The sequence below is a fragment of the Sebastes umbrosus genome, chromosome 7, assembly GCF_015220745.1.
Source record: "Sebastes umbrosus isolate fSebUmb1 chromosome 7, fSebUmb1.pri, whole genome shotgun sequence".
Lineage (NCBI taxonomy): Eukaryota > Metazoa > Chordata > Actinopteri > Perciformes > Sebastidae > Sebastes > Sebastes umbrosus.
The window spans coordinates 8,910,860-8,935,892 of NC_051275.1; the positions used below are offsets into that span (position 1 = coordinate 8,910,860).

Consider the following 25,033-nt stretch of genomic DNA (forward strand, 5'->3'; position numbering starts at 1 on the left):
GCTCCTACTGTTAGTCAGCAAGAACCAGCAGAACAGGCTTCATGTACTCCCATCATCTAAATATAACATGTTCTTTCACAAAGGCTTTATGTAATTACACTGTTTAAACAGCTGATATTTATATATTATATATTTGATGTCATGCATGTAGAAGAGTACTACAGTTAGTAAATAGTGACTGTAAGCAACACAACACATTTCTGTTTCACAGTCAAACTTTATTTGAGTAGACAGATGACAATATTAATTATTAACAGCATTTGTAATCATCTCACCTGTTAGTTAGTTATGTGACATGGTACAGGAGAAAGTCTTCAGCTCTGGTAAACTACAGTAAGCTAAGCTCCGGTGGTCTGTAGTCATGGTAACACAGAGACAGCTCCTACTGTAAATAATATACCATTACTCTGATCTTCCATACATTTATCAGGTGTATTTTACCAGAAATAATGAACTGACTACTGTTTCACATCTTCTATTTTCCACCCTGATGGTCGCTGTGGTTACACACCGTCTCATAGCGGTAGCATGTAGCTAACCCGTTAGCATGTAGCTACATGCTAACGGGTTAGCTCTGTATCTCCCATCTGTGTGTGACAACCTGTGGGTTTACGGTTTACAGAGTTGATGCATAAGGTAAACACTGAGCTAACTAGGAGCTATAAATAGCATTATTTACCTGAGAGAAACCGTCAGGAAAACCTGGAGTCTGGACCGCAGACGTTGATCATTTGTCGCCGATTTCTGATCAGATTCCTCCGGTAACGTGCGCTGTGTGACGTTTCTGGTTTATAAACTTTATAAGCTCTATTCTAGCTCCTCTTTCTCCGTGGGCCAAAGCTGCTCCGTCCTCAACACAGTGACGCTGTGTTGAGGACGTTTGATTGACAGAAACGCTGACCAATCAGAGCAGAGTGGGAGGAGACAGGCTGTGAATCAGGATCTCTCAGACAGAGGCTAAATGCAGGCTGAGTGAGAGAGACACTATGAGGAGAATAAAGGGGTTTTTGAACATTGCAGCATGTAAACATGTTCTAGTGAAACATTAAAATACATCTTTGAACCTGGAAATGAGCATAATATGAGACCTTTAAAACTTGACCTCACTGTATAAAATGACCTGTGGTGACCTCTAGGATAATCACAGCCTCATGAAACTTTACAGCCACAAAGTAGAGACCTAGAGCATTCAGAGGATGGATGGCTTTCCTAGGTAGATTGACAATACGTTTTTTTTTTTGAGTTTCCAGAACAGAAGTGCTCGCCATCCGGTCACTGAAAAATACAATTCTTGTAAAAATGTCCAAAATATTTGATACCAAATCACAGCAATGCTTTTTCTATGGTGTTTCTCAAGGTCTTGGTGTCTTAATATGGTATTTTGGAGGGATTATTGATAATTTTGATCAATTATCGAGTGGTAAAAAATGGTTAAATTTAGCACTAAATCTGTGTAACAAATGGTATCAACCAACATATGAGATATAATAGAGCATGGGAATGGCCATCATATACTTTTATCATCATGTTCTAAAGCCTTATACACTTCAACAATTTATTTTAACTAATTAATAAATCAATTCATGTTTATATCTGATTTATGACTAGAACAACTTGACACACAGTGCCTGTGACCTGCTATCTCCCCCTTAAAAAAAACCCTGTACCTCCTTGAAAAAGACAAAAACAGGTCTATTGTGGGTCTTAGAGGGTTAAATGAAGTTACAGAGACTGAAATCATATTTGTTTCGAGTTCCCTCGCTGCACAATCACAAAATGAAACTAAAAAAAAACAACTGCAAAATGGAACAAATAAACTTTTCTCTTAGTACAACTGTTGCATTGTTTTTCTTAAAACATAGTGCATTCATTGAAAGTTTTCACCATACTGTCCTATAAAGTCTTATTCCTCCCTTTTTTACAGTGCAACAGTCAGTCTATAAAGAATGCAAACACTTATGGCCTAATACCTTGTTTGTTTGGTCTATCACTCAGGACGACTGACCCACGTTTTAAAGCTTGAAGTTGTGTAGTTTGTGGTAAGGTAAACTGGCAAAACAGGAACTTGCATACATGTGCGTAGGTGGGCTATGTGGTTTCAACAAGTGTGAGAAAGTATAACCAGAATATACAACTTGTGCTGACAGATATATTGTTTACGGCAGTGGAAATCATTGAGTTAACTGACGACCCCTGACTAAGTGATCCATATTTTATGGCTATTTCATATCATATCAGTGCATGACAATAAAAACTGATAAACTGTACAATTAACCCAAACAAGTGAACGCAATAACTGCAGGAAGGTTGTGTAAAAGGAGCAATTTGGATGAATTTTGAGCAGATTATTTCCTGTGAATATTGCATCAGAAAATGAGTTTTCCTGTTTTTTTGGAACTTTTAATTAATTTTTTTTTTTACAGTTTCAGTGTTTTCTGGCCATATTTGTATTAGCTCTTTGCTTGTTTTAACTGCGTACTTTTCCAATGCAAGACGATGCTGGTAAGCAGAGAGGGAAGGCTCTGGGAATATAGCTTGTGTTCAGCCCTTCACCGTTATCGCCCTTATCCCGTTTATATCTTAAATAATAATCCAAACTTTTAAAAATAACAATTTTATTTAGTTTTCTTCACAGAAATGAATGAAATATATATATATTTTAAACATACACCTTACACCCCTCAAAAACAAGAAGGTCAACCCTTCCCCCCTAGAACCTTTTCTTAAACCTTCTGTAAAGAATCTAAGGGTTAATAATGGACAATTGTCTCGCCTGCAGATTGTTCAGAAGGTAAGTGGTATACGTAAACGTGAGCACATCTCACTCAGATCCACTGAGCAGTTGCTTCTGACTGCCCCGAGGTCAAAGTTGAAGCTCAGGGGTGACCGAGCCTTTTCAGTTGCAGCTCCAAACCTCTGGATCGCTCTGCCTCCACATGTTCGGCTGGTCTCGTGACCCCACCTGTGAAGCTTTAGCGACCCCTAGTGGGGGGTTCAGGACCCCAAGATTATGGACGAGTGGTTTGCGGCACAGTAAGTAGTTACAGTTTCCAGGATAAAAAGAAGGTGGTTATTCATAAAACACAATTGTGTTTGACTTCTCTGTAGAATTTCTGTCATTTTTTGCTCAGCTTGTGCTGGCCCTTTGGTGGCTAGATCATGTCTTACATGTCTTACTTGTATTTGTGTTCTACTTGTTAACAGTCATCAGATGTTTTTATAAGCAATGTTAAAGTCACAATATTGATTGAAACACTATAAGTCAAATGTTACATCTGCCCCCAGGTGCAGGGGCGATTGTAACAGCATATGGGAGCAATTGAAACAATATAAGTAATACCTTCATAGATACTAAGGACCACAATAAACTTATAGTTAAAACAATTTAATGTCCATTGAAAAATCAAATACTTTCATACCTGAAAAACTGTGACAAGTATGAGACATCAGTTTGTCCTTTGGCAGGCATCATCACACACCATAATGAGTTTCATGGTTCTGTCTCGTTTCTGATTGGAGATATTTGAGATGTAACAAGTGCCCCCGGTCTCCCCTATTTCTTCAACATTAGAACTACCAAAACTGAAACACACAACTAGTTATAGACACATTCACAACTACTTTAAGATCATTTGTAGAAGTTTTTTTGTTTGTTTTCATCACGGGACATTTATGGAGAAACTGAAAAAGGTATAGAATTTTTAGTTTAGTGCTTGACTTCCTCATTTTAACTTCCGCCTAATGTCAGAATAGGAAGCGCGTGCCGGGTCCTCACCTCTATTTACCAAGAGAGCACATTTAGTCTCGAGCTCTTTCAGAGGGACATCAGGGAGTGTCAAGTCTGGCATCAAGGTAACACACCAGAACATTATATTCTTCTCTATACTCCTGCAGGAAATACCTCAATTATTCTGCCTCACAGAGAAAAAATAGAATAGAAACATATTGAAAATAAGAAAGGAATATGAATGTTATTGTTTTATGTCTTCCTGTCTGTCGCCCTCATCTCAAAAGGGGATTGTGAATTCTGTGCTGTCTGAGGAAAGAGAAGCTCGTTGTTTACGCCGCATCTATAGCTAAAGGTACGTTAAGGTTCAACCTTTCATCACTCCAAACATACAGGAACGCTGGTTTAACTTTAATTTGAGAGTAATGTTACCTGCCACGTGTTATTATATGAGGCTACGACACACTGTGTTTATGCTGGAGACATTATTCGGACACTGCAGTTGACAAAAGGTAATTTTGCTACTCAACGCGTACAGCCAGTACCAGCAATCTATTTATTCATTCATCTATTTATTATTTCTTTAAAGGTCACCTATTATGCAAAATGCACTTTTCCATGTCTTTTAAACATCAATATCTGTCCCCAGTGTGTCTACAGGTCACCATAGTAGCATAAAAAAACATCCTCTTTCTTTTTCTCCTTCTCCATCTGTCCGAAAATGGGTCTGAAAAAACGCTGATCAGCACGTCCTTAAGCTGGTGACGTCGGTGACTAAGCAAAGTCTGCTTCTACTTCTGTTAGTCTGCAAGAACCAGCAGAACAGTCTTCATGTACTCCCATCATCTAAATATAACATGTTCTTTCACAAAGGCTTTATGTAATTACACTGTTTGATATGAAAAAATTATTTCATGGCATGCATGTAGAACGGTACAGGTAATAAATAGTGACTGTAAGCAACACAACACATTTCTGTTTCACTGTCAAACTTTATTTGGTTAGACAGATGACAATATTAATCATACACAGCATTTTGAACGTGAACAGATAACCTGCAGCTTTGACAAACATTTCACAGCATAAATATGGCAATAACTGTCTGACAAGTAAAACCGTTACTCTGAATCATGGACGCAGTACCCTATAAGTCCTCCCAGTAGCTGCTGATACTGTAGTTACTGAGCAGTTTTTATATAAGATCAGTAATTCCACCTTCACTAATGTTGACATGGTACAGGAGAAAGTCTATTTCAACATGGAAAGTGTTACGTTAACCGGTCTGTAGTCATGATATCTGATTAATTTCATACATTTATCAGGTGTCTTTTACCAGAAATAATTAACTGACTACTGTTTCACATCTTCTATTTTTAACACTAACATGTTAGCTCTGTATCTCCCATGTAAATAGAACTATCTGCTCACAACTCCTCTGGGATGAATCTGTCGGTCATTTCTCACAAATGGACCTCTAAAGACGCTGTGTTGAGGGCGTTTGATTGACAGCAGAGACCAGGAAACGCTGACCAATCAGAGCAGAGTGGGAGGAGACAGGCTCTAAATCAGAGTTTTTCAGACAGAGGGTGAAAGAGGCTTTATGCAGGCAGACCGAGGCAGACAGTATGAGAAGAATAAAGTTTTTTTTGAACATTACAGCATGTAAACATGTTCTAGTACAACATTAAAATACATCGAAGAACCTGGAAATGAGCATAATATGAGACCTTTAAGCATGTTATACTGTGTCAGTCATAATCAGTTGTTATTTTATTGTTATATAATACTTGGGCTATGCATCTTCTATAGTAGGCCTATAATACTAATAATAATATTCCAACTGAAACATTATAGGGTTAAGGTGGTATGTTTGTATATTTACCCACAGTGATAATTAGGGATGCACTGATACTGATACTGGATCGGGCCAATATTGACTCAAATAGCCGGATCGGATATCGTTGACAATGGTGCCGATCTAATAAATTACATTTTATGTTTATATACTATATAAATTATATACTGGAATTTTAATTTTTAATTTTCTTTTTTCCCCCGTTAAAATTATTATTTTTTTGGGTGGGGGGAGAAGTGGGGTTTCCTTATCCGATGAGAGGGTCACACTGTAAAAGACGGAGGGTGTCGTTTCATGTACAGATTATAAAGCCCCCTGAGGGAAATTTGCAATTTGGGGTTATACAAAAAAAATTGACTTGACTTTAAGTTTTGACCAATTTTGTTGCTGCATTAAAAAGGTTTACACCTGAATTCCTGTTAATTATTGCCAAGTTTCTGGTGTATGATTTATTGTTTTAATGATAAATAACAATTAAATAGATTTATATCTATGTATTTAGTTGTCACATTAAGTTTGACAAAGTTATAAGCAATGTTTAAGTCAAGCCTGATTTTGCCTTACATTACATTACATTACATTACATTACATTAATTACATTACCTTAATTAAACACTGGTATCAGATCGGTACTCGGTATTGGCCGATACCCAAAGCCCAGGTATCGGTATCGGGATTGAAAAAGTTGAATCGGTGCATCACTAGTGTTAATACTTAAAATGCTTTCCTATGTTATTTGTATCCTATATATCACACTGTAATATATTATATAGGATGCCTACTGGCTGAAAAAAAAAAAAAAAGCTTAAATAAAAAACTTACTATAGTTGAATAATTATTTTATTATCACACACATCACAGCCTTCGTCTGAACATTTAGTTTTTCTGGAAATGTTTACCCTTTAAAATCATATTCTATAAATCATAAGAGAAAATTCAGAAAACTTTGAAATAATGTTTCACTAATTATATTCACAACTAAAAAAAGTTATGACGAACAGCTCAGTAATTATTTTACAAAAGGGACGTGAAGGATGTAGGCCTCCCCTGTGCCTGATGGAGTTAAAATAATGTGAAAAGCTGATGACGCTGGGCTCCTTATTGGAAATATCTTGTAGTATTATGGACATGAAGACATCCTTATGTTTCCATACAGGTGTTCATCTGTTGTCGTTTAAACTAACGTACATCTAAACTGTGGGTCTGTGGGAATGGGGCCGGACTCTCCGGTTCTGCAGGTCGATGAATCTCTCAGTGTGCGTCCTGTAGTCCATAACACCTTAATAAAGACTTGTTTGTTACCAGGTCGACCTGATGGCTACCGGTGGTTGCTCCACTGTTACATTTGTTGGTACATGTGCGAATAACTTCTACTTTCAAGGTAAAAGTGATGTCATATTTTTTTCCTTCTTAGTAGGTTATTATTACTATTATATGGTATAACTTATTGTATACATCATAATGTTGTCTATTCTTTTCTTTACTGTTTGCATATACATCCTGAAATCATCTCCTCTGTCCACTGCTCTCTGTTTAAAGTGGCAGCAGAGACAGGTAAGGCAATTCATGTATTGTCTTTTAAAAATACTCAGTCCTACATTTATAGTAGAATATACAAGTAGTGATTTCAGGTGTGTGACATTACTACTGTTATAACACGTATTTGTCTCAAAAATGCAGATGTGGATGGAGACAGTTTCAGGATTACCAACCGGTGCCTCAATCATTGGGTACGAAGCACGGAAAACAAATTCCTGCACTTATGTGACAAACAATTTCGAGTACAAAACTTAAGCAGCGATCAGCTAAGCCAGCAAGGTGAGATGCAGCCAAATACTTCAGCATGTATGAAATTCCCGCTGTTTGCCAGAAAGGTGTACCACACACTGGATATATACAGTATATGCAGAAGTGCTGCGTTTTCCTCTTGCTTATCCTGTGTTTTCCTTTTAGACTGCAAATTCAAAATCCAGACTTATAAAAACATCCCAGGGGAAAGAGGGGGGATCTCAGCCATGCTATTTGTCAAAATAAATGAGAAGAACATGGTGGCATGCTGCAGTCAGAATGACATTTATCCTGAGGAAATGGTGAGTATGAACAAATAATTTACAGTTATTTACAGTGTGTGGCGTGAAGGTCCAGTCTGAGGCCAAAACGCCTCCGACACGGGCAGACTTGTGCCAACGGTGCGGCACACACCGCAAAAACTAGGGCAGCAGACGCTCACCGACCAATTCCAATTCCAAATATGTGCTAACTGGCCGTCGGCTGTAGGCTTTGCGATGTGTTCAAGTGCAAATTTTTGGCCAAATACACGCCTCACGTTGCCAATACGCAACGTGAGGCGACGCAACAGGTGACCTTCGTTACCGTTAGTTCCTTGATGCCTATATTTACCAGTAAAGTTGTTAATATGACATTTACGTGTGTTACTGACTGAATTTGCAAGTTGACGTGGATCATCTGAATGTTTATTAAACTAGTGATAAACATGCATTATGGGAAAATAAAAGCAGCTAAAGATGCACCAGTTTTATCTGCACGTGCAAACAATCCACTCATTTATTGTTATAACCATATACAGTATGTTAAGATTCATCCTGTACTGCTTAGGCTTTCCATTCTGTTGACTGCATCCTGTCCACTGTGCAGCAGTGTGACGGAACAGACAAGTAAATCAGGTTTGCCATGTGTTTTTCTATAGACTCTTCCAAGCAGTATTGAGGAAACTGAACACAAGGCAGTGTTCTACATGACCCATCTCACAGCATCTAAAACATATATGTTTGAGTCCTCTATGTACCCGTCCTATTTCCTGGGATTTGAGTCCGATGGGGACAATCCCTCTCTGCAAAAACTGGTCTTGCGTCATAAAGGTACAGATGAACCGGATGAATCTTTTGAGGTTATTTTAGACGAATGATTCTGAATGATTCAAAATGTCATAACAAAATCATCCTGTTTGTCTCATTAAGGATAAATTGCAATATGGACAACCTGCAGTATACAGTTTTTTTTTCTATGTGCAGCTACACAATACAGGACTGCTCTCACATACAGAAACAAGACTAGTGCAGTACCGCTGACACAGTATAGAGTTTACATATGTTGTGTGTCAGTCAGCAGAGTTCTGCTGCTTTTTTTTTTGTTATTTTGAGGAAAAGATTTTCCTTCATTGTGTCATTTAGTAATTTAAATTTAATTAATCACAACTTAACTGAAATCACAAGGAACCCCAGCGACGTGTTCAATATTAAATGACATAAATTGTATAAAATATCTAATTGAACCAACAATCTGTGAAATAATTGGAGAAAAAAAAACTATTCATTTTTATAAATAAGATATAGAAATAGAGTTTTATTTGTAATAATTTGTATTTAATCACATTTCAAAATGCCCTTTTTTAAAAGTGTTTATTTCATAACGTCATTTTGTTTTATTCATATACATAACTACTTATTTATGTAATATTGAACACTTTGGGTTTCATAGAAACACTTTTGGCTGTGAGAGAACTACATCACATAAATTTATTACACCAGTGAAATTTAATGGACTGAATTACAATTGGATGGTGCACCTTGATACAACCAAAGTAGCCTTTTGTTTGTTTTCATATAGCAGGTCACGCTATTTCAGCTATTTCCAGTAACTTAGTGTTTCAAAAGTAAAGTTCACTGCCATATTTGTCCGCATCTTTCCTCTGTGGCAGCTTATTTTTTTCTGAAACAAAGGGGTATTCAAGAATGAATGTACTTTTTTGTAGATGTGATTAAATTTGTATACTGTAGTTGTATCACACATTTCAAATGTGCAGATAAATTGTGTGACTTTTTAATACAGTATATAAGCATTTATATATTTTATATATACCTTTTGTACTCTTCTTGTATACATTGTGTGTATTGTTAGGTATAAATGTCAATAAATGAAAAACGTTTATATCTATATATATTTAAAATCCTTTTTTCCTTTCCTGTTGGTCTTAACGCTTTGTGTTGTTTTATATTTTTTTATGTATAATTTTACAGCACTTTGGTCAACTTTTGTTGTTTTTAAATGTGCTTTATGTTTCAAATATTTGTATTAAGAAGCATGTGCATGTCAGTGATACAGACTTCTGTGGGGTCATGCCTCATTTTTTAAATATATATCAACAAAAAACAGACAATACCAGGAACTAAGGGCAAACTGTCTGTCCCCTCTAAAGAGGAGATCATCGGTCTCCAACTTTTCAAATACCTCCAGTCTGTCATTATGAGTGTATCGAATTCTTTCTAGGTGGAGGGTATCAGTCAGTGTCGTTATCCAGGATTTAAATGTTGGCACCTCTTTCCCTTTCCAGGACAAGAGAATCAGTTTCTTTGCACAAAGGAGACCATAGGACAGGAGATGATACTGTGTGTTCTGTAGGATTTTAAAGCTTTCAGAAGCTCCTAGTATAACCAAAAGTGGATCTGGTTTTATTTGGACTTTAAAAATCCTTGAAAAGAATGAAAATATTGCAACCCAAAAGTCCCGTATTTTAAGGCATAGTGCATAGCTATGGAGTAAATCTGCATCTGCTTGGACACATTTCTCACATATTGGTGACGTTTCTGGAAAGATTTTATGTAGCTTTACTTTAGAGTAATGTAATCTGTGCAGAATCTTAAACTGTATCAACCAGTGTCTGGCATTCAAAGAACAGATGTGAACATACTTCAAAATCTGGTCCCAGATGTTCTCCGCTATTTCTATCACTAGGTCTTTTTCCCAGCCCTTTTTCTATACAGCTCACATCTACTTGCTGAAGGTCTTGCAATGTATTATATATAAATGAAACTGGATGTTTATCTACTATACAGTCTCTCAGACACTGGTCTAGTTTATCAGGTGTTGCACTCTTAAAATTGTAAAGACGAGTTTTCACAAAGTGTCTAATCTGGAGATATATAAAAAAAAATCTGTTTTTGACAGCCCATACTTCTCCCGAAGCTGCTGAAAGGAAGCAAACGTACCCCGAATGTACAAGTCCCCAACACTACTCAGTCCCGATTCTTTCCATTGATCAAAGGCTCCATCTAGGGTTGAAGGAGTGAAAGACGGGTTTGCCGATATCGGAAGTGTAAAGGATAGAGCTCTAAGTTTAAAATGTTTGGTTATTTGTTTCCAAATTAGAGTAGTACTATGAATAATCGGATTGTAATTATAACATGCTTTTTTGAGTCGAATGGGAGACATTACAATAGCACTAAGTGAGCTGGGTAGACAGTCCTCTCGCTCCATATCCAGCCAGCTGTCAAGAACAATCGTCTCATCCAGCCAATAGGAAACACATCGAATGTTTGCTGCCCAATAATATAGCCTGAAATCTGGTAGAGCCAGCTCCCCATCCCCCTTACGCTTGCACAGATGATATTTCCTAATGCTATGGGATTTATAGCTCTAGATAAATGGCAGAATTATAGAGTCCAGTTTTTAAAAAAAGCTCTTAGTAAGATATTTAGGTGTGTTTTGAAAGAGGTATAACAGTTGAGGGAGACAGATCATTTTAACTGCGTTCACTCTGCCTATTAGAGAAATTGGAAGGGTTTTCCAAAACTCTAATTTGGTCTTTAACTTTTCTAACATAGTCATAAAATTTGCTTCAAATAGGGAGTTATATTTCTTCGTGATCTCTACCCCCAAATACGGCATTTTTCCAAAGCCAGTTTGAATGGAATCTGTTCGAGCATGCTTGGGTCTTTACACCGCACCGGCATCAGTTCGCGCTTGCTCCAATTTATCTTATATCCCGAAAAGGAACTAAATAAGTCAATCGTCTCCAATATGATAGGAATGGAAGTCAGTGGCCTTGTTATGTACATCAAAATATCGTCCGCATTCAGCAACATTTTATTTGAAGTATATTCCGTGTTGTAACCAAAAATCTCAGTGTGAGCCCTAATTGTTTCTGGAAGAGGCTCCAATGCTAGAGCAAACAGCAAGGGACTCAGAGCACATCCCTGCCTAGTGCCCCTGCAAAGGTTAAATGCATCTGAAACTGTCAACATTTGATCCAGCATGCTAGAAAACAGATAATTTGACACCAAGATCATTCAAATTGACCAACTGGATGAATTTCTGTGAGAGAAATTATTATCAGCAGGTCAATTTGCTAACTGGCCGTCAATTTTCAAGTGGCCAGTCGTTTATATTTGCTTAGTGACCCCTCGGCAATCATCATGCCAAATTTGGTGCTTGTATCACTATTTGCGTAAAAGTGATGTTATCCGCTCCACTAATGGTCTGTGATGATGCCTGCCAAAGGACAAACTCATGTCTCATACTTGTCACAGTTTTTTAGGTATGAAAGTATTTGATTTTTCAATGGATATTAAATTGTTTTAACTATAAGTATATTAATGGTAGTTTATTTTGGTCCTTAGTATCTATGAAGGTATTACTTGTATTGTTTCAATTGCCCCCCATATGCTGTTACAATCGCGCCTGCACCTGGGGGCAGATGTAACATTTGACTTATAGTGTTTCAATCAATATTGTGACTCTAACATTGCTTGTAAAACCATCTGATGACTGTTAACAAGTAGAACACAAATACAAGTAAGACATGGTCTAGCCACCAGAGGGCTAACACGAGCTGGGCAGAAAATGACAGAAATTCTACAGAGAAGTCAAACACAAAGTGTTTTATGAATAACCACCTTCTTTTTATTGTGGAAACTGTACTGTGCCGTAAACCACTGGTCCATAATCTTGGAGTCCTAACCCCCCACTAGGAGTCGCTAAAGATTCACAGGTGGGGTCACGAGACCTTCCAATCCAATCCAATCCAAATTTATTTATAAAGCACATTTAAAAACATCAAAAGTTGACCAAAGTGCTGTACAATTATACATAAAAACAACACAAAGCGTTACGACCAATAGGAAAGGAAAAAAGGATTTTAAAAAGGCAACTCTCGTGCCGAGCCAAAAGCCAAGGAATAAAAGTGTGTTTTCAGGCTAGATTTAAAAACAGGCAGTGTAGGGCACGGCCGAACATGTGGAGGCAGAGCGATCCAGAGGTTTGGAACTGCAAATGAAAAGGCTAGGTCACCCCTGAGCTTCAACTTTGACCTCGGGGCAGTCAGGCGCAACTGCTCAGCGGATCTGAGTGTCTTTGATAACAGATGTGGTTTTAAAAAGTCTGAGAGATATAGATATAGATATAGATATAGATGTTTTTCATTTATTGACATTTTATACCTAACAATACACACAATGTATACAATGACAGAAGAGTACAACAGGTATATATAAAATATAAAAATGATTATATACTGTATTAAAAAGTCAAACAAATTATCTGCACATTTTAAATGTGTGACACAACTATAAAAATGTAATCACATCTATAAAAAAGTACATTCATGACACTAAGTTACTGTTAATAGCTTAAATAGTGTGACCTGCTATATGAAAACAAACAAGAGGCTACTTTGGTTGTATCAAGGTGCACCATCCAATTGTAATTCAGTCCATTAAATTTCACTGGTGTAATAAATTTATGTGATGTAGTTCTCTCACAGCCAAAATATCTGCTGTGGAACCCAAAGTGTTCAATATTACATAAATAAGTAGTTATGTATATGAATAAAACCAAATGTCGTTATGAAATAAATACTTTTAAAAAAGGGCACTTCGAAATAAAAATGTAATTAAATACAAATTATTGCAAATAAAACTCTATTTCTATATCTTATTTATAAAAATTAATAGGGTTTTTTTCCAATTATTTCACAGATTGTTGGTTCAATTAGATATTTTATACAATTTATGTCATTTAATATTGAACACGTCACTGGGGTTCTTTGTGATTCCAGTTAGGTTGTGACTGATTAAATTTAAATTACTAAATGACACAATGAAGGAAAATCTTTTCCTCAACTCAAAACTCCAGTTTCTTCAAAATAACAAAAAAACAGCTGTCTGCTGACTGACACACAACATATGTATACTCTATACTGTGTCAGCGGTACTGCACTAGTCTTGTTTCTGTATGTGAGAGCAGTCCTGTATTGTGAAGCTGCACATAGAAAAAAAAAACTATACTGCAGGTTGTCCATATTGCAATTTATCCTTAATGAGACAAACAGGATGATTTTGTTAGGACATTTTGAAATCATTCAGAAGCGTAACCTCACAAGCTTCATCCGGTTCATCTGTACCGTTGTCTTTATGACGCAAGACCAGTTTTTGCAGAGAGGGATTGTCCCCATCGGACTCAAATCCCAGGAAATAGGACGGGTACATAGAGGACTCAAACATATACGTTTTAGATGCTGTGAGATGGGTCATGTAGAACACTGCCTTGTGTTCGGTTTCCTCAATACTGCTTGGAGGAGTCTATAGAAAAACACATGGCAAACCTGATTTACTTGTCTGTTCCGTCACACTGCTGCACAGTGGACAGAATGCAGTCAACAGAATGGAAAGCCTAAACAGTAAAGGATGAATCTTAACATACTGTATATGGTTATAACAATAAATGAGTGGATTGTTTGCATGTGCAGATAAAACTGGTGCATCTTTGGCTGCTTTTATTTTCCCATAAATGATTGCATGTTTATCGCTAGTTTAATAAACATTCAGGTGATCCTCGTCAACTTGCAAATTCAGTCAGTAACACCCGTGAATGTCATATTAACAACTTTACCGGTAAATATATATTATGAAGCCTCTGGCTCCATATTCCATTACATAATAAATATAATAACTGTATAACAGTCATATTTTGTTTGTGCCACAATCCTCTGAGCTAGCACAGATACAGGCATGTCATCAAACATATATTACATACAATTACACACACATATATATACTGTGTATATATATATATATATATATATATATATATAATATAATATAATATATATATAAAATATAATATATTATATTATATTATATTATATATATATATATATATATATATATATAGTCTGTATATACAGTATATAAACACAACTATTGTTGTCTTGAGGGTAGTTTTGCTGTGGTTATAGCTTGTAAAGCTAAAAGAAATTTCAATTTCTTCAACTTCTTTTGTGATGCTGTAAGTTATTCAAATTCAAGAAAGTCGCAATAAATATCACCTACTATTCCAGGTTGGATTTGTTTTCCTTTATTTTTTTTTGCTTCCAAGAGAATGGAAAAAAATGATTGTATGAACTTGGTTGTATGATATGGTCACAGGTCCTTTCAAGAAATCAGATTAATGAAGATTCATTATTAAGGTGTATTTTAATTAGCCTTTGAGTTTGTGTATATAAGCTGTATTAATTTCTTTAAAACTATGAAGAGTTTTAGGCGTAGGAATTAAAATTGGTTGGTGAGCATCTGCTACCCTAGTTTTTGCGGTGTGTGCCGCACCGTTGGCACTAGTCTGCCCGTGTCGAATGCTTTTTGGCCGATTCAGCATGTCGAATTGGCGGCGGAGAAATCACTCTTATTGGCTGTTCAGCTTAAGCGAATCAGTGCACAAGAAGAGAAACAGAAGTGAGAAAAGCAAGCAAACGAGTGGAGTCAACAGAGCACACACAGAAGGCTCCTCTCATTTTTAATCTTGATCTCATCTGATCATTCCAACAGCCTCACCCTCACCCTCACCCTCACGCCACACACTGTAAATAACTGTAAATTCTTTGTTGATACTCACCATTTCCTCAGGATAAACATCATTCTGCTGACTGCAGCATGCCACCATGTTCTTCTCATTCATTATGACATATAGCATGGCTGCCATCCCCCCTTTTCCCCCTGGGATGTCTTTGTAAGTCTGGATTTTGAATTGGCAGTCTAAAAGGAAAACACATGATAAGCAAGAGGAAAACGCAGCACTTCACTGAAAAAACAAGAAATCTGACAATGATTTAAGTTTTGCATGACGGAAGCTTCGCCTGTTCACATGCAATAACGTTAGACATCTGGCATATACTGTATATATCCAGTGTGTGGAACACCTTTGTGGCAAACAGCAGGAATTTCATACATGCTGAAGTATTTGACTGCCTCTCACCTTGCTGGCTTAGCTGATCGCTGCTTAAGTTTTGTACTTGAAATTGTTCATCACATAAGTGCAGGAATTTGTTTTCCGCGCTTCGGACCCAACGATTGAGGCACCGTTCGGTAATCTTGAAACAGTCTCCAACCACATCTGCATTTTTGAGACAAATACGTGTTATAACAATAGTAATGTCACACACCTGGAATCACTACTTGTATATTCTACTATAAATGTAGGACTGTGTATTTTTAAAAGACAATACATGAATTGCCTTACCTGTCTCTGCTGCCACTTTAACCAGAGAGCAGTGGACAAAAGAGATGATTTCAGGATGTATATGCAAACAGTAAAGAAAAGAATAGACAACATTATGATATATACAATAAGTTATACCATATAATAGTAATAATTACCTACGAAGAAGGGAAAAATATGACATCACTTTTACCTTGAAAGTAGAAGTTATTCTCACATGTACCAACAAATGTAACAGTGGAGCAACAACCGGTAGCCATCAGGTCGACCTGGTAACAAACAAGTCTTTATTAAGGTGTTATGGACTACAGGACGCACACTGAGAGATTCATCGACCTGCAGAACCGGAGAGTCCGGCCCCATTCCCACAGACCCACAGTTTTAGACGTACGTCAGTTTAAACGACAATAGATGAACACCTAGTTCTTATTTAACTAGTAAAATAGTGATGCTGCTTGTGAGATATTTGCTAAGTTTATCACTGACTAAAGACTCGCTGAAGATAGTCTACCGTTACAAGAACAAAAGCTGTCGGTACTCTTTTTTTGCCCTCTCTTTATCAGGTTCTCTGGGAGATCCGACGCACGCCCTTTTGTAAAATAATTTCTGAGCTGTTCGTCATAACTTTTTTTAGTTGTGAATATAATTAGTGAAACATTATTTCAAAGTTTTCTGAATTTTCTCTTATGATTTATAGAATATGATTTTACAGGGCAAACATTTTCCAGAAAAAAACTAAATGTTCAGATGAAGGCTGTGATGTGTGTAATAATAAAATAATTATTCAACTATAGTAAATGTTTTATTTTTGAGTTGTCTATTGTAATAATAATGGTCTAAAATTATGTAAAAATTGCATAGTTTAAAGTAAAAAAACATTGCATTTTCTTGGGGAGGACCCAAAACCCAATATCTCCTGGTATCTTTTATTCAATGTAGAAATTCAGACTGTGTCTCTGTGTAATATGTAGGAGCACCCTGACTGGGACGCTGCTCCTAAAACCTGAATGAATAGCTCAAACACCTCAGCTCTGCATACCTGTCTGTCTGGCTGGTGTTGATTCCAGCCAATGGGCATCCTATAATATATTACCGTGTGATATATAGGATACAAATAACATAGGACAGCATTTTAAGTATTAACACTAGGGATGCACCAATTCAACTTTTTAAGTCCCGATACCGATACCGATAGCGATAGCGATACCTGGGCTACCAGTGTTTAATTAATAAGCTGTATGGCTCACTGTGTGGCAGTGACTGGGATCATTCCTGTATGTGTAAAAGGCAACATCAGGCTTGACTTAAACATTGTTTATAACTTTGTCAAACTAAATGTGAATCTATTTAATTTTTATTTATCATTAAAATAATAAATCATACACCAGCAACTTGGCAAAAAAAAAATCTTCAAGATTAACAGGAATTCAGGTGTAAACCTTTTTAATGCAGCAACAAAATTGGACAAAACTTAAAGTCAAGTCAATTTTATTTGCATAACCCCAAATCACAAATTTGCATCCGTCTTTTACAGTGTGAGCCTCTCATCGGATAAGGAACACCCCTCCTAAAAAAAAACTTTTAACATGGAAAAAAGAAAATTAAAAGTTAAAATTCCTGTATATACTGTATATAGTATATAAACATAAAATGTAATTTATTATATCGGCACCATTGTCACAGATATCCAATCCGGCTATTTGAGTCAATATCGGCCCGATATCCGATCCAGTATCAGTATCAGTGCATCCCTAATTAACACTGTGGGTAAATATACAAACATAATGTTTCAGTTGGAATATTATTATTAGTAGTATTATAGGCCTACTATAGAAGATGCATAGCCAAAGTATTATATAACAATAAAATCACAACTAATTATGACTGACACAGTATAACATGCTTAAAGAAATAATAAATAGATGAATGAAGGAATAGATTGCTGATACAATACACATGTGACTAAGGGGAGTATACTGGTACTGGCTGTAGCCTACATGTTGAGTAGCAAAACGACCTTTTGTCAACTGCAGTGTCCAAATAATGTCCCCCGCATAAACACAGTGTGTCGTAGCCTCATATAATAACACGTGGCAGGTAACATTACTCTGAAATTAAAGTTAAACTAGCGTTCCTGTATGTTTGGAGTGATGAAAGGTTGAACCTTAACTTACCTTTAACTTTAGGTTGCGGCGTAAACAGCGAGCTTCTCTTTCCTCAGACAGCACAGATTTCACAATCCCCTTTTGAGATGAGGGCGACAGACAGGAAGACATAAAAAAATAACATTCATATCCCTTCCTCATTTATAATATGTTTTCTATTCTATTTGTTCTCTGTGAGGCAGAATAATTGAGGTATTTCCTGCAGGAGTATAGAGAAGAATATAATGTTCTGGTGTGTTACCTTGATGCCAGACTTGACACTCCCTGATGTCCCTCTGAAAGAGCTCGAGACTAAATGTGCTCTCTTGGTAAATAGAGGTGAGGACCCGGCGCGCGCTTCCTATTCTGACATTAGGCGGAAGTGAAAATGAGGAAATCAAGCACTAAACTAAAAAAATGCCATTCCTGTTTCATTTTCTCTATAAATGTCCCTTCATGAAAAAAAAAATCTACAAATGATCTTAAAGTAGATGGGCATCCTATAATATGTTACAGTTTGATATATAGGATACAAATAACATAGGAAAGCATTTTAAGTATTAACACTAGGGATGCACTGATTCAACTTTTTAAGTCCCGATAGCGATACCGATAGCGATACCTGGGCTACCAGTGTTTCATTAATAAGCTGTATGGCTCACTGTGTGGAAGTGACTAGGATCATTCCTGTATGTGTAAAAGGCAACATCAGGCTTGACTTAAACATTGTTTATAACTTTGTCAAACTAAATGTGAATCTATTTAATTGTTATTTATCATTAAAATAATAAATCATACAGCAGTAACTTGGCAAAAAAAAAATCTTCAAAATTAACATGTGTGTTACCTTGATGACAGACTTGTCACTCCCTGATGTCCCTCTGAAAGAGCTCGAGACTAAATGTGCTCTCTTGGTAAATAGAGGTGAGGACCCGGCGCGCGCTTCCTATTCTGACATTAGGCGGAAGTGAAAATGAGGAAGTCAAGCACTAAACTAAAAATACGGGCGTCAACCTGAGTGAGGTTATACACTGTGCGGAAGCAGGCGGATTGACGAACAAAGCAAACAACAAAAATAAAGAAGAGAAACAAGTATAACAAATATGAACAATCTTAAAACACGTTATTATCAAACATTAAAATACATACCAACTAAATATTAAAACACTACATCACTAAACCTTAACATACCTACGTCGATCTGCTTTCCTACCGACTACCAGCCGCCTCCAGCGCAGCAGGGAAACAGCTCTGAACTACATGAACACAAGACATGTCACACACATTCAAACCTGACAGCATAAAACAATACACAAAGACACCATCATGTCTTAGACCTACCAGTTGTTCCTGCTCTCTCGTTCCCTGCCTGCCACAAGCTGCCTACCTCCTCCTGGTTCCTCGTGGTTCCTCCTGCATGTATGCAGCCGTATATCGGTAACCCTCCCTCCCGGTTGCCCCTCCCTTTTCCCGGTCTGTGTACCCTGCCACACATAAATGTCTAAATGATGTTAAAGTAGTTGTAAATGTGTCTATGAGTTGTGTGTTTCAGTTTTTGGTAGTTCTAATGTTGGAGAAATAGGGGAGACCGGGGAAACATCTCAAATATCTCCAATCAGAAACGAGACAGAACCATGAAACTCACTGTGCACATAGTGGAGCGGATAGTGGAAAAATCATGCAAATAGTGATACAAGCACCAAATTTGTCATGATGATGATTCCAGAGGGGACACTGAGCGAATATAAACGTTTGGCCACTTGAAAATCCAAGATGGCGGCCATTTTTCACGATGTCCGCCAAAGTGACCTAATGGTTTCTCTCATCGAAATTCATCCACTTGGTCGATTTGAGTGATCTTGGGGTAAAATGATGTGTTTTCTAGCATGCTGGATCTAATTTTAATAGTTTTAAAGGGACTTTTTGTAACTTCTTACACGATAAATCACCCGGGTCGGTGTCCCATGCGCGCCAGCATATGCGCACGCCCGATATGCGCACGCCCGATATGCTCGCATATGTGATATGCGCGCTTGCATATTCAATATGCACGCTCGCATATGCGCGTTCACGTGTGGCTACGCTGTTCAGACAAGACTCCAACACAAACTACACGGAAGCACCAAAACCAAAAGTTCTATCTAGTGAAGCCCGTCTTGCAAAACAGTGTTGGCTGCGGTCGTAGTACGCGGTGGAGACCGTAGCTTTGGTCTCCAGGGCCGGAGTGTCTGCTGTACTCTGCTCCTCTGTCCTCTGCCTGCTTGCCTTCACTCAGCTCGCTCCACCTCACGTGCATGCGCGCACACTCCACACTGCAGAAGACTTCATAGCTCTGAGAATATCTAGTGAATGTACAGTGGACGTTTGTGCAGAAATAAATGCTGCAGCTCCTCCAGACCAACAGACGTTTCCCGTGTCTTGTGAATTGACGGGGCTCCGCAGCGAGAAACGTTATCGTCTCTGACCGGGTGCCGGTGTCTCCCCTGTTAATTCGGCCGTGGTCGGGAGGCTGAAGCAGGAAAAGCCAACACTAGGATCAGCAGTGATTCATGGAGAGACCTTCGTCTGGTCAGCTAACATTACTGCCAAGCAGCTGAAATATAGAGTGATATTGTGGTTTTAGCTGACTTGTGTCGCCTCACTGTTTTGAGCGATGATATTTCATGTCTATATAAAGCGAGCAAGCGCGAGCCCGACGCTGACTTTCATTGACTTAGCGGCCACAGGTGTCGCTGTTAACAAGCATTTCTGATTCTTACAAACAGTGTCTGTTTAGTGTCTGTTTCTCCATGAGAGCATGGGGGTCACAGCATCCAGGGACTTCCTATTGTTGCTGATGGCTTTGTCTCCTTGTGTTGCAATGACCGTGCAAGATATTTCAGCTTCACACACACTTTCTTGGCGGGAAAATTAAACAAGTGGGTCTTGATGTTTGATTCCCTGGCCGTCATATTGCAGTTAAAAATTATCAAAACTATTAAAATTTGACTAATGGTCTGTGATGATGCCTGCCAAAGGACAAACTCATGTCTCATACTTGTCACAGTTTTTTTAGGTATGGAAGTATTTGATTTTTCAATGGATATTAAATTGTTTTAACTATAAGTATATATTATTGGTAGTTTATTTTGGTCCTTAGTATCTATGAAGGTATTACTTGTATTGTTTCAATTGCCCCCATATGCTGTTACAATCGCCCCTGCACCTGGGGACAGATGTAACATTTGACTTATTGTGTTTCAATCAATATTGTGACTTTAACATTGCTTGTAAAACCATCTGATGACTGTTAACAAGTAGAACACAAATACAAGTAAGACATGTAAGACATGGTCTAGCCACCAGAGGGCCAACACGAGCTGAGCAGAAAATGACAGAAATTCTAAAGAGAAGGGTTGCAGAGTTCTGGAAAAATGTTGCAGCGATGCTATCAAACATATTGTCAAATACAATTCCTTATTCACCTGAAGTCCTGTTACTTAATGACAGCTCCAACCTGGAACTCTGTGTTAAGCAGAGACGTCTCTGGTTAGCCGGCCTTACAGCTGCAAAACGACTAATAGCTTGCAGATGGAAAGCTCCACATTCTGTCAATATACAAAGATTGCTTCTTGACTTCTTAGATATAGCAGGTATGGAACACTGGGCTGCAAACATGCATTTGGCAAAAAGAGGAAATATATCACATTGGAAACAAGCAATCACTACAATTAAATCCTTCATATAATTGTTCTCCGTGTCCCAAAGGTCTAGGGTGGGTGGGATGGGAGGGAACCAAAAGGGAGGGATTTGGGGGTGTGGGGAGGGGGGCGCAGAAGTTTTTATTTAAATGACTTTTTGTTGTTGTTTGTTGTTATTTTCCTTCTTCCTGTTTGTTTGTTTGTTTGTTTTAGTTTTTTTCATTTTCTTTTTTCTGTAGCTGCTTGCCAATTCTGTATCGATTAGTACATGGACATTTGTGATTATATATATATATATTTTTACTCTATTGGTGATCTATCAATTTGTAACCCCACCCTATATAATTTTGCTTAAATACCAATAAAAAATTGATCACAAAAAAAAAGAAATTCTACAGAGAAGTCAAACACAAAGTGTGTTTTATGAATAACCACCTTCTTTTTATTCTGGAAACTGTACTGTGCCGTAAACCACTCGTCCATAATCTTGGGGTCCTGACCCCCCACTAGGGGTCGCTAAAGATTCACAAGTGGGGTCACGGGACCTTCATGCAGTGACCCCCATGCTCTCATGAGGAAGCAGACACAAAATGGCCGCCATATTGCAGTTAAAAAATGTTAAAACTATCAAAATTAGATCCAGCATGCTAGAAAACATATAATTTGACACCAAGATCACTCAAATCGACCAAGTGGATGAATGTCTATGAGAAAAACCATTAGGTCACTTTGGCGGCCATCGTGAAAAATGGCCGCCATCTTGGATTTTCAAGTGGCCGAACGTTTATATTTTCTCAGTGTCCCCTCTGGAATCATCGTCATGCCAAATTTTGTGCTTGTATCACTATTTGCATGATTTTTCCACTATCCGCTCCGCTACATGTGCACAGTGAGTTTCATGGTTCTGTCTCGTTTCTGATTGGAGATATTTGAGATGTTACAAGTTCCCCCGGTCTCCCCTATTTCTTCAAAATTAGAACTACCAAAAACTGAAATACACAACTCATAGACACATTTACATCTACTTTAAGATCATTTGTAGATTTTTTTTTTCATGAAGGGACATTTATGGAGAAAATGAAACAGGAATGGCATTTTTTTAGTTTAGTACTTGACTTCCTCATTTTCACTTCCGCCTAATGTCAGAATAGGAAGCGCGCGCCGGGTCCTCACCTCTATTTACCAAGAGAGCACATTTAGTCTCGAGCTCTTTCAGAGGGACATCAGGGAGTGACAAGTCTGGCATCAAGGTAACACACTAGAACACACATGTTAATTTTGAAGATTTTTTGTTTGCCAAGTTGCTGCTGTATGATTTATTATTTTAATGATAAATAACAATTAAATAGATTCACATTTAGTTTGACAAAGTTATAAGCAATATTTAAGTCAAGCCTGATGTTGCCTTTTACACATACAGGAATGATCCCAGCCATTGCCACACAGTGAGCCATACAGCTTATTAATGAAACACTGGTAGCCCAGGTATTGCTATCGGTATCGGTATCGGGAGTGAAAAAGTTGAATCGGTGCATCCCTAGTGTTAATACTTAAAATGCTTTCCTATGTTATTTGTATCCTATATATCACACTGTAATATATTATAGGATGCCCATTGGCTGGAATCAACACCAGCCAGACAGACAGGTATGCAGAGCTGAGGTGTTTGAGCTCTTCATTCAGGTTTTAGGAGCAGTGTCCCAGTCAGGGTGCTCAAAAATAGAACATTTACTATAGTTGAATAATTATTTTATTATCACACACATCACAGCTTTCGTCTGAACATTTAGTTTTTCTGGAAAATGTTTGCCCTGTAAAATCATATTCTATAAATCATAAGAGAAAATTCAGAAAACTTTGAAATAATGTTTTACTAATTATATTCACAACTAAAAAAAGTTATGATGAACAGCTCAGAAATTATTTTACAAAAGGGCCGTGAAGGAAGTAGGCCTCCCCTGTGCCGTGCGTCGGATCTCCCAGAGAACCTGATATAGAGAGGGCAAAAAAAGAGTTTACCGGTAGGCTATCTTCAGCGAGTCTTTAGTCAGTCGTAAACTTAGCAAATATCTCACAAGCAGCATCACTATTTTACCTGATGGAGTTAAAATAATGTGAAAAGCTGATGACGCTGGGCTCCTTATTGGAAATATCATGTAGTATTATGAACATGAAGACATCCTTATGTTTCCATACAGGTGTTCATCTATTGTCGTTTAAACTGACGTACGTCTAAAACTGTGGGTCTGTGGGAATAGGGCCGGACTCTCCGGTTCTGCAGGTCGATGAATCTCTCAGTGTGCGTCCTGTAGTCCATAACACCTTAATAAAGACTTGTTTGTTACCAGGTCGACCTGATGGCTACCGGTTGTTGCTCCACTGTTACATTTGTTGATACATGTGAGAATAACTTCTACTTTCAAGGTAAAAGTGATGTCATATTTTTCCCTTCTTCGTAGGTCATTATAACTATTATATGGTATAACTTATTGTATATATCATAATGTTGTCTATTCTTTTCTTTACTGTTTGTATATACATCCTGAAATCATCTCCTTTGTCCACTGCTCTCTGGTTAAAGTGGCAGCAGAGACAGGTAAGGCAATTCATGTATTGTTTTTTTAAAAATACACAGTCCTACATTTATAGTAGAATATACAAGTAGTGATTCCAGGTGTGTGACATTACTACTGTTATAACACGTATTTGTCTCAAAAATGCAGAAGTGGATGGAGACGGTTTCAAGATTAACAACCGGTGCCTCAATCATTGGGTCCAAAGCAAGGACAACAAATTCCTGCACTTATGTGGAAATCAATTTCAAGTACAAAACTTAAGTAGCGATCAGCTAAGCCAGCAAGGTAAGATGAAGCCAAACACTTCAGCATGTATGAAATTCCTGCTGTTTGCCAGAAAGGTGTACCACACACTGGATATATACAGTATATGCCAGATGTCTTACGTTATTGCATGTGAACAGGCGAAGCTTCCGTCATGCAAAACTTAAATCATTGTCAGATTTCTTGTTTTTTCAGTGAAGTGCTGCGTTTTCCTCTTGCTTATCATGTGTTTTCCTTTTAGACTGCCAATTCAAAATCCAAACTTACAAAGACATCCCAGGGGGAAAAGAGGGGATGGCAGCCATGCTATTTGTCATAATGAATGAGAAGAACATGGTGGCATGTTGCAGTCAACAGAATGATGTTTATCCTGAGGAAATGGTGAGTATGAACAAAGAATTTACAGTTATTTACAGTGTGTGGCGTGAAGGTCCAGTCTGAGTACTGATAAGAGTTTAGGACCTCTTCCTTGTCTGTGATCTGGTTTCATTTGCTGGCTA

The 25,033-nt window shown here is 37.7% G+C and overlaps 1 protein-coding gene across 1 annotated transcript; it reads right to left on the reverse strand.

The window, feature by feature from the left end:
- Positions 1-12,774: 12,774 nt before the first annotated feature.
- Positions 12,775-18,434, reverse strand: LOC119491251 (interleukin-18-like). Its single transcript, XM_037775052.1, has 7 exons — positions 18,276-18,434; positions 18,044-18,112; positions 16,063-16,138; positions 15,891-15,905; positions 15,627-15,764; positions 15,267-15,406; positions 12,775-13,957 (listed from the first exon to the last, which is right to left on the reverse strand). Exons 3-7 carry the CDS (start codon positions 16,127-16,129, stop codon positions 13,718-13,720), a joined length of 600 nt encoding a protein of 199 aa, XP_037630980.1. The 5' UTR covers positions 16,130-16,138; positions 18,044-18,112; positions 18,276-18,434; the 3' UTR covers positions 12,775-13,717.
- Positions 18,435-25,033: the final 6,599 nt, after the last annotated feature.

Bases quoted from the DNA above. Each gene is read 5' to 3' on its own strand.
- LOC119491251 (XM_037775052.1), bottom strand. From the start codon at position 16,129: ATGGCTACCGGTTGTTGCTCCACTGTTACATTTGTTGGTACATGTGAG. The intron at 15,407-15,626 runs GTGAGAGGCAGT...TTTTCCTTTTAG, and splicing joins CGATCAGCTAAGCCAGCAAG to ACTGCCAATTCAAAATCCAG. The intron at 13,958-15,266 runs GTGAGTATCAAC...GTTTTTCTATAG, and splicing joins ATGTTTATCCTGAGGAAATG to ACTCCTCCAAGCAGTATTGA.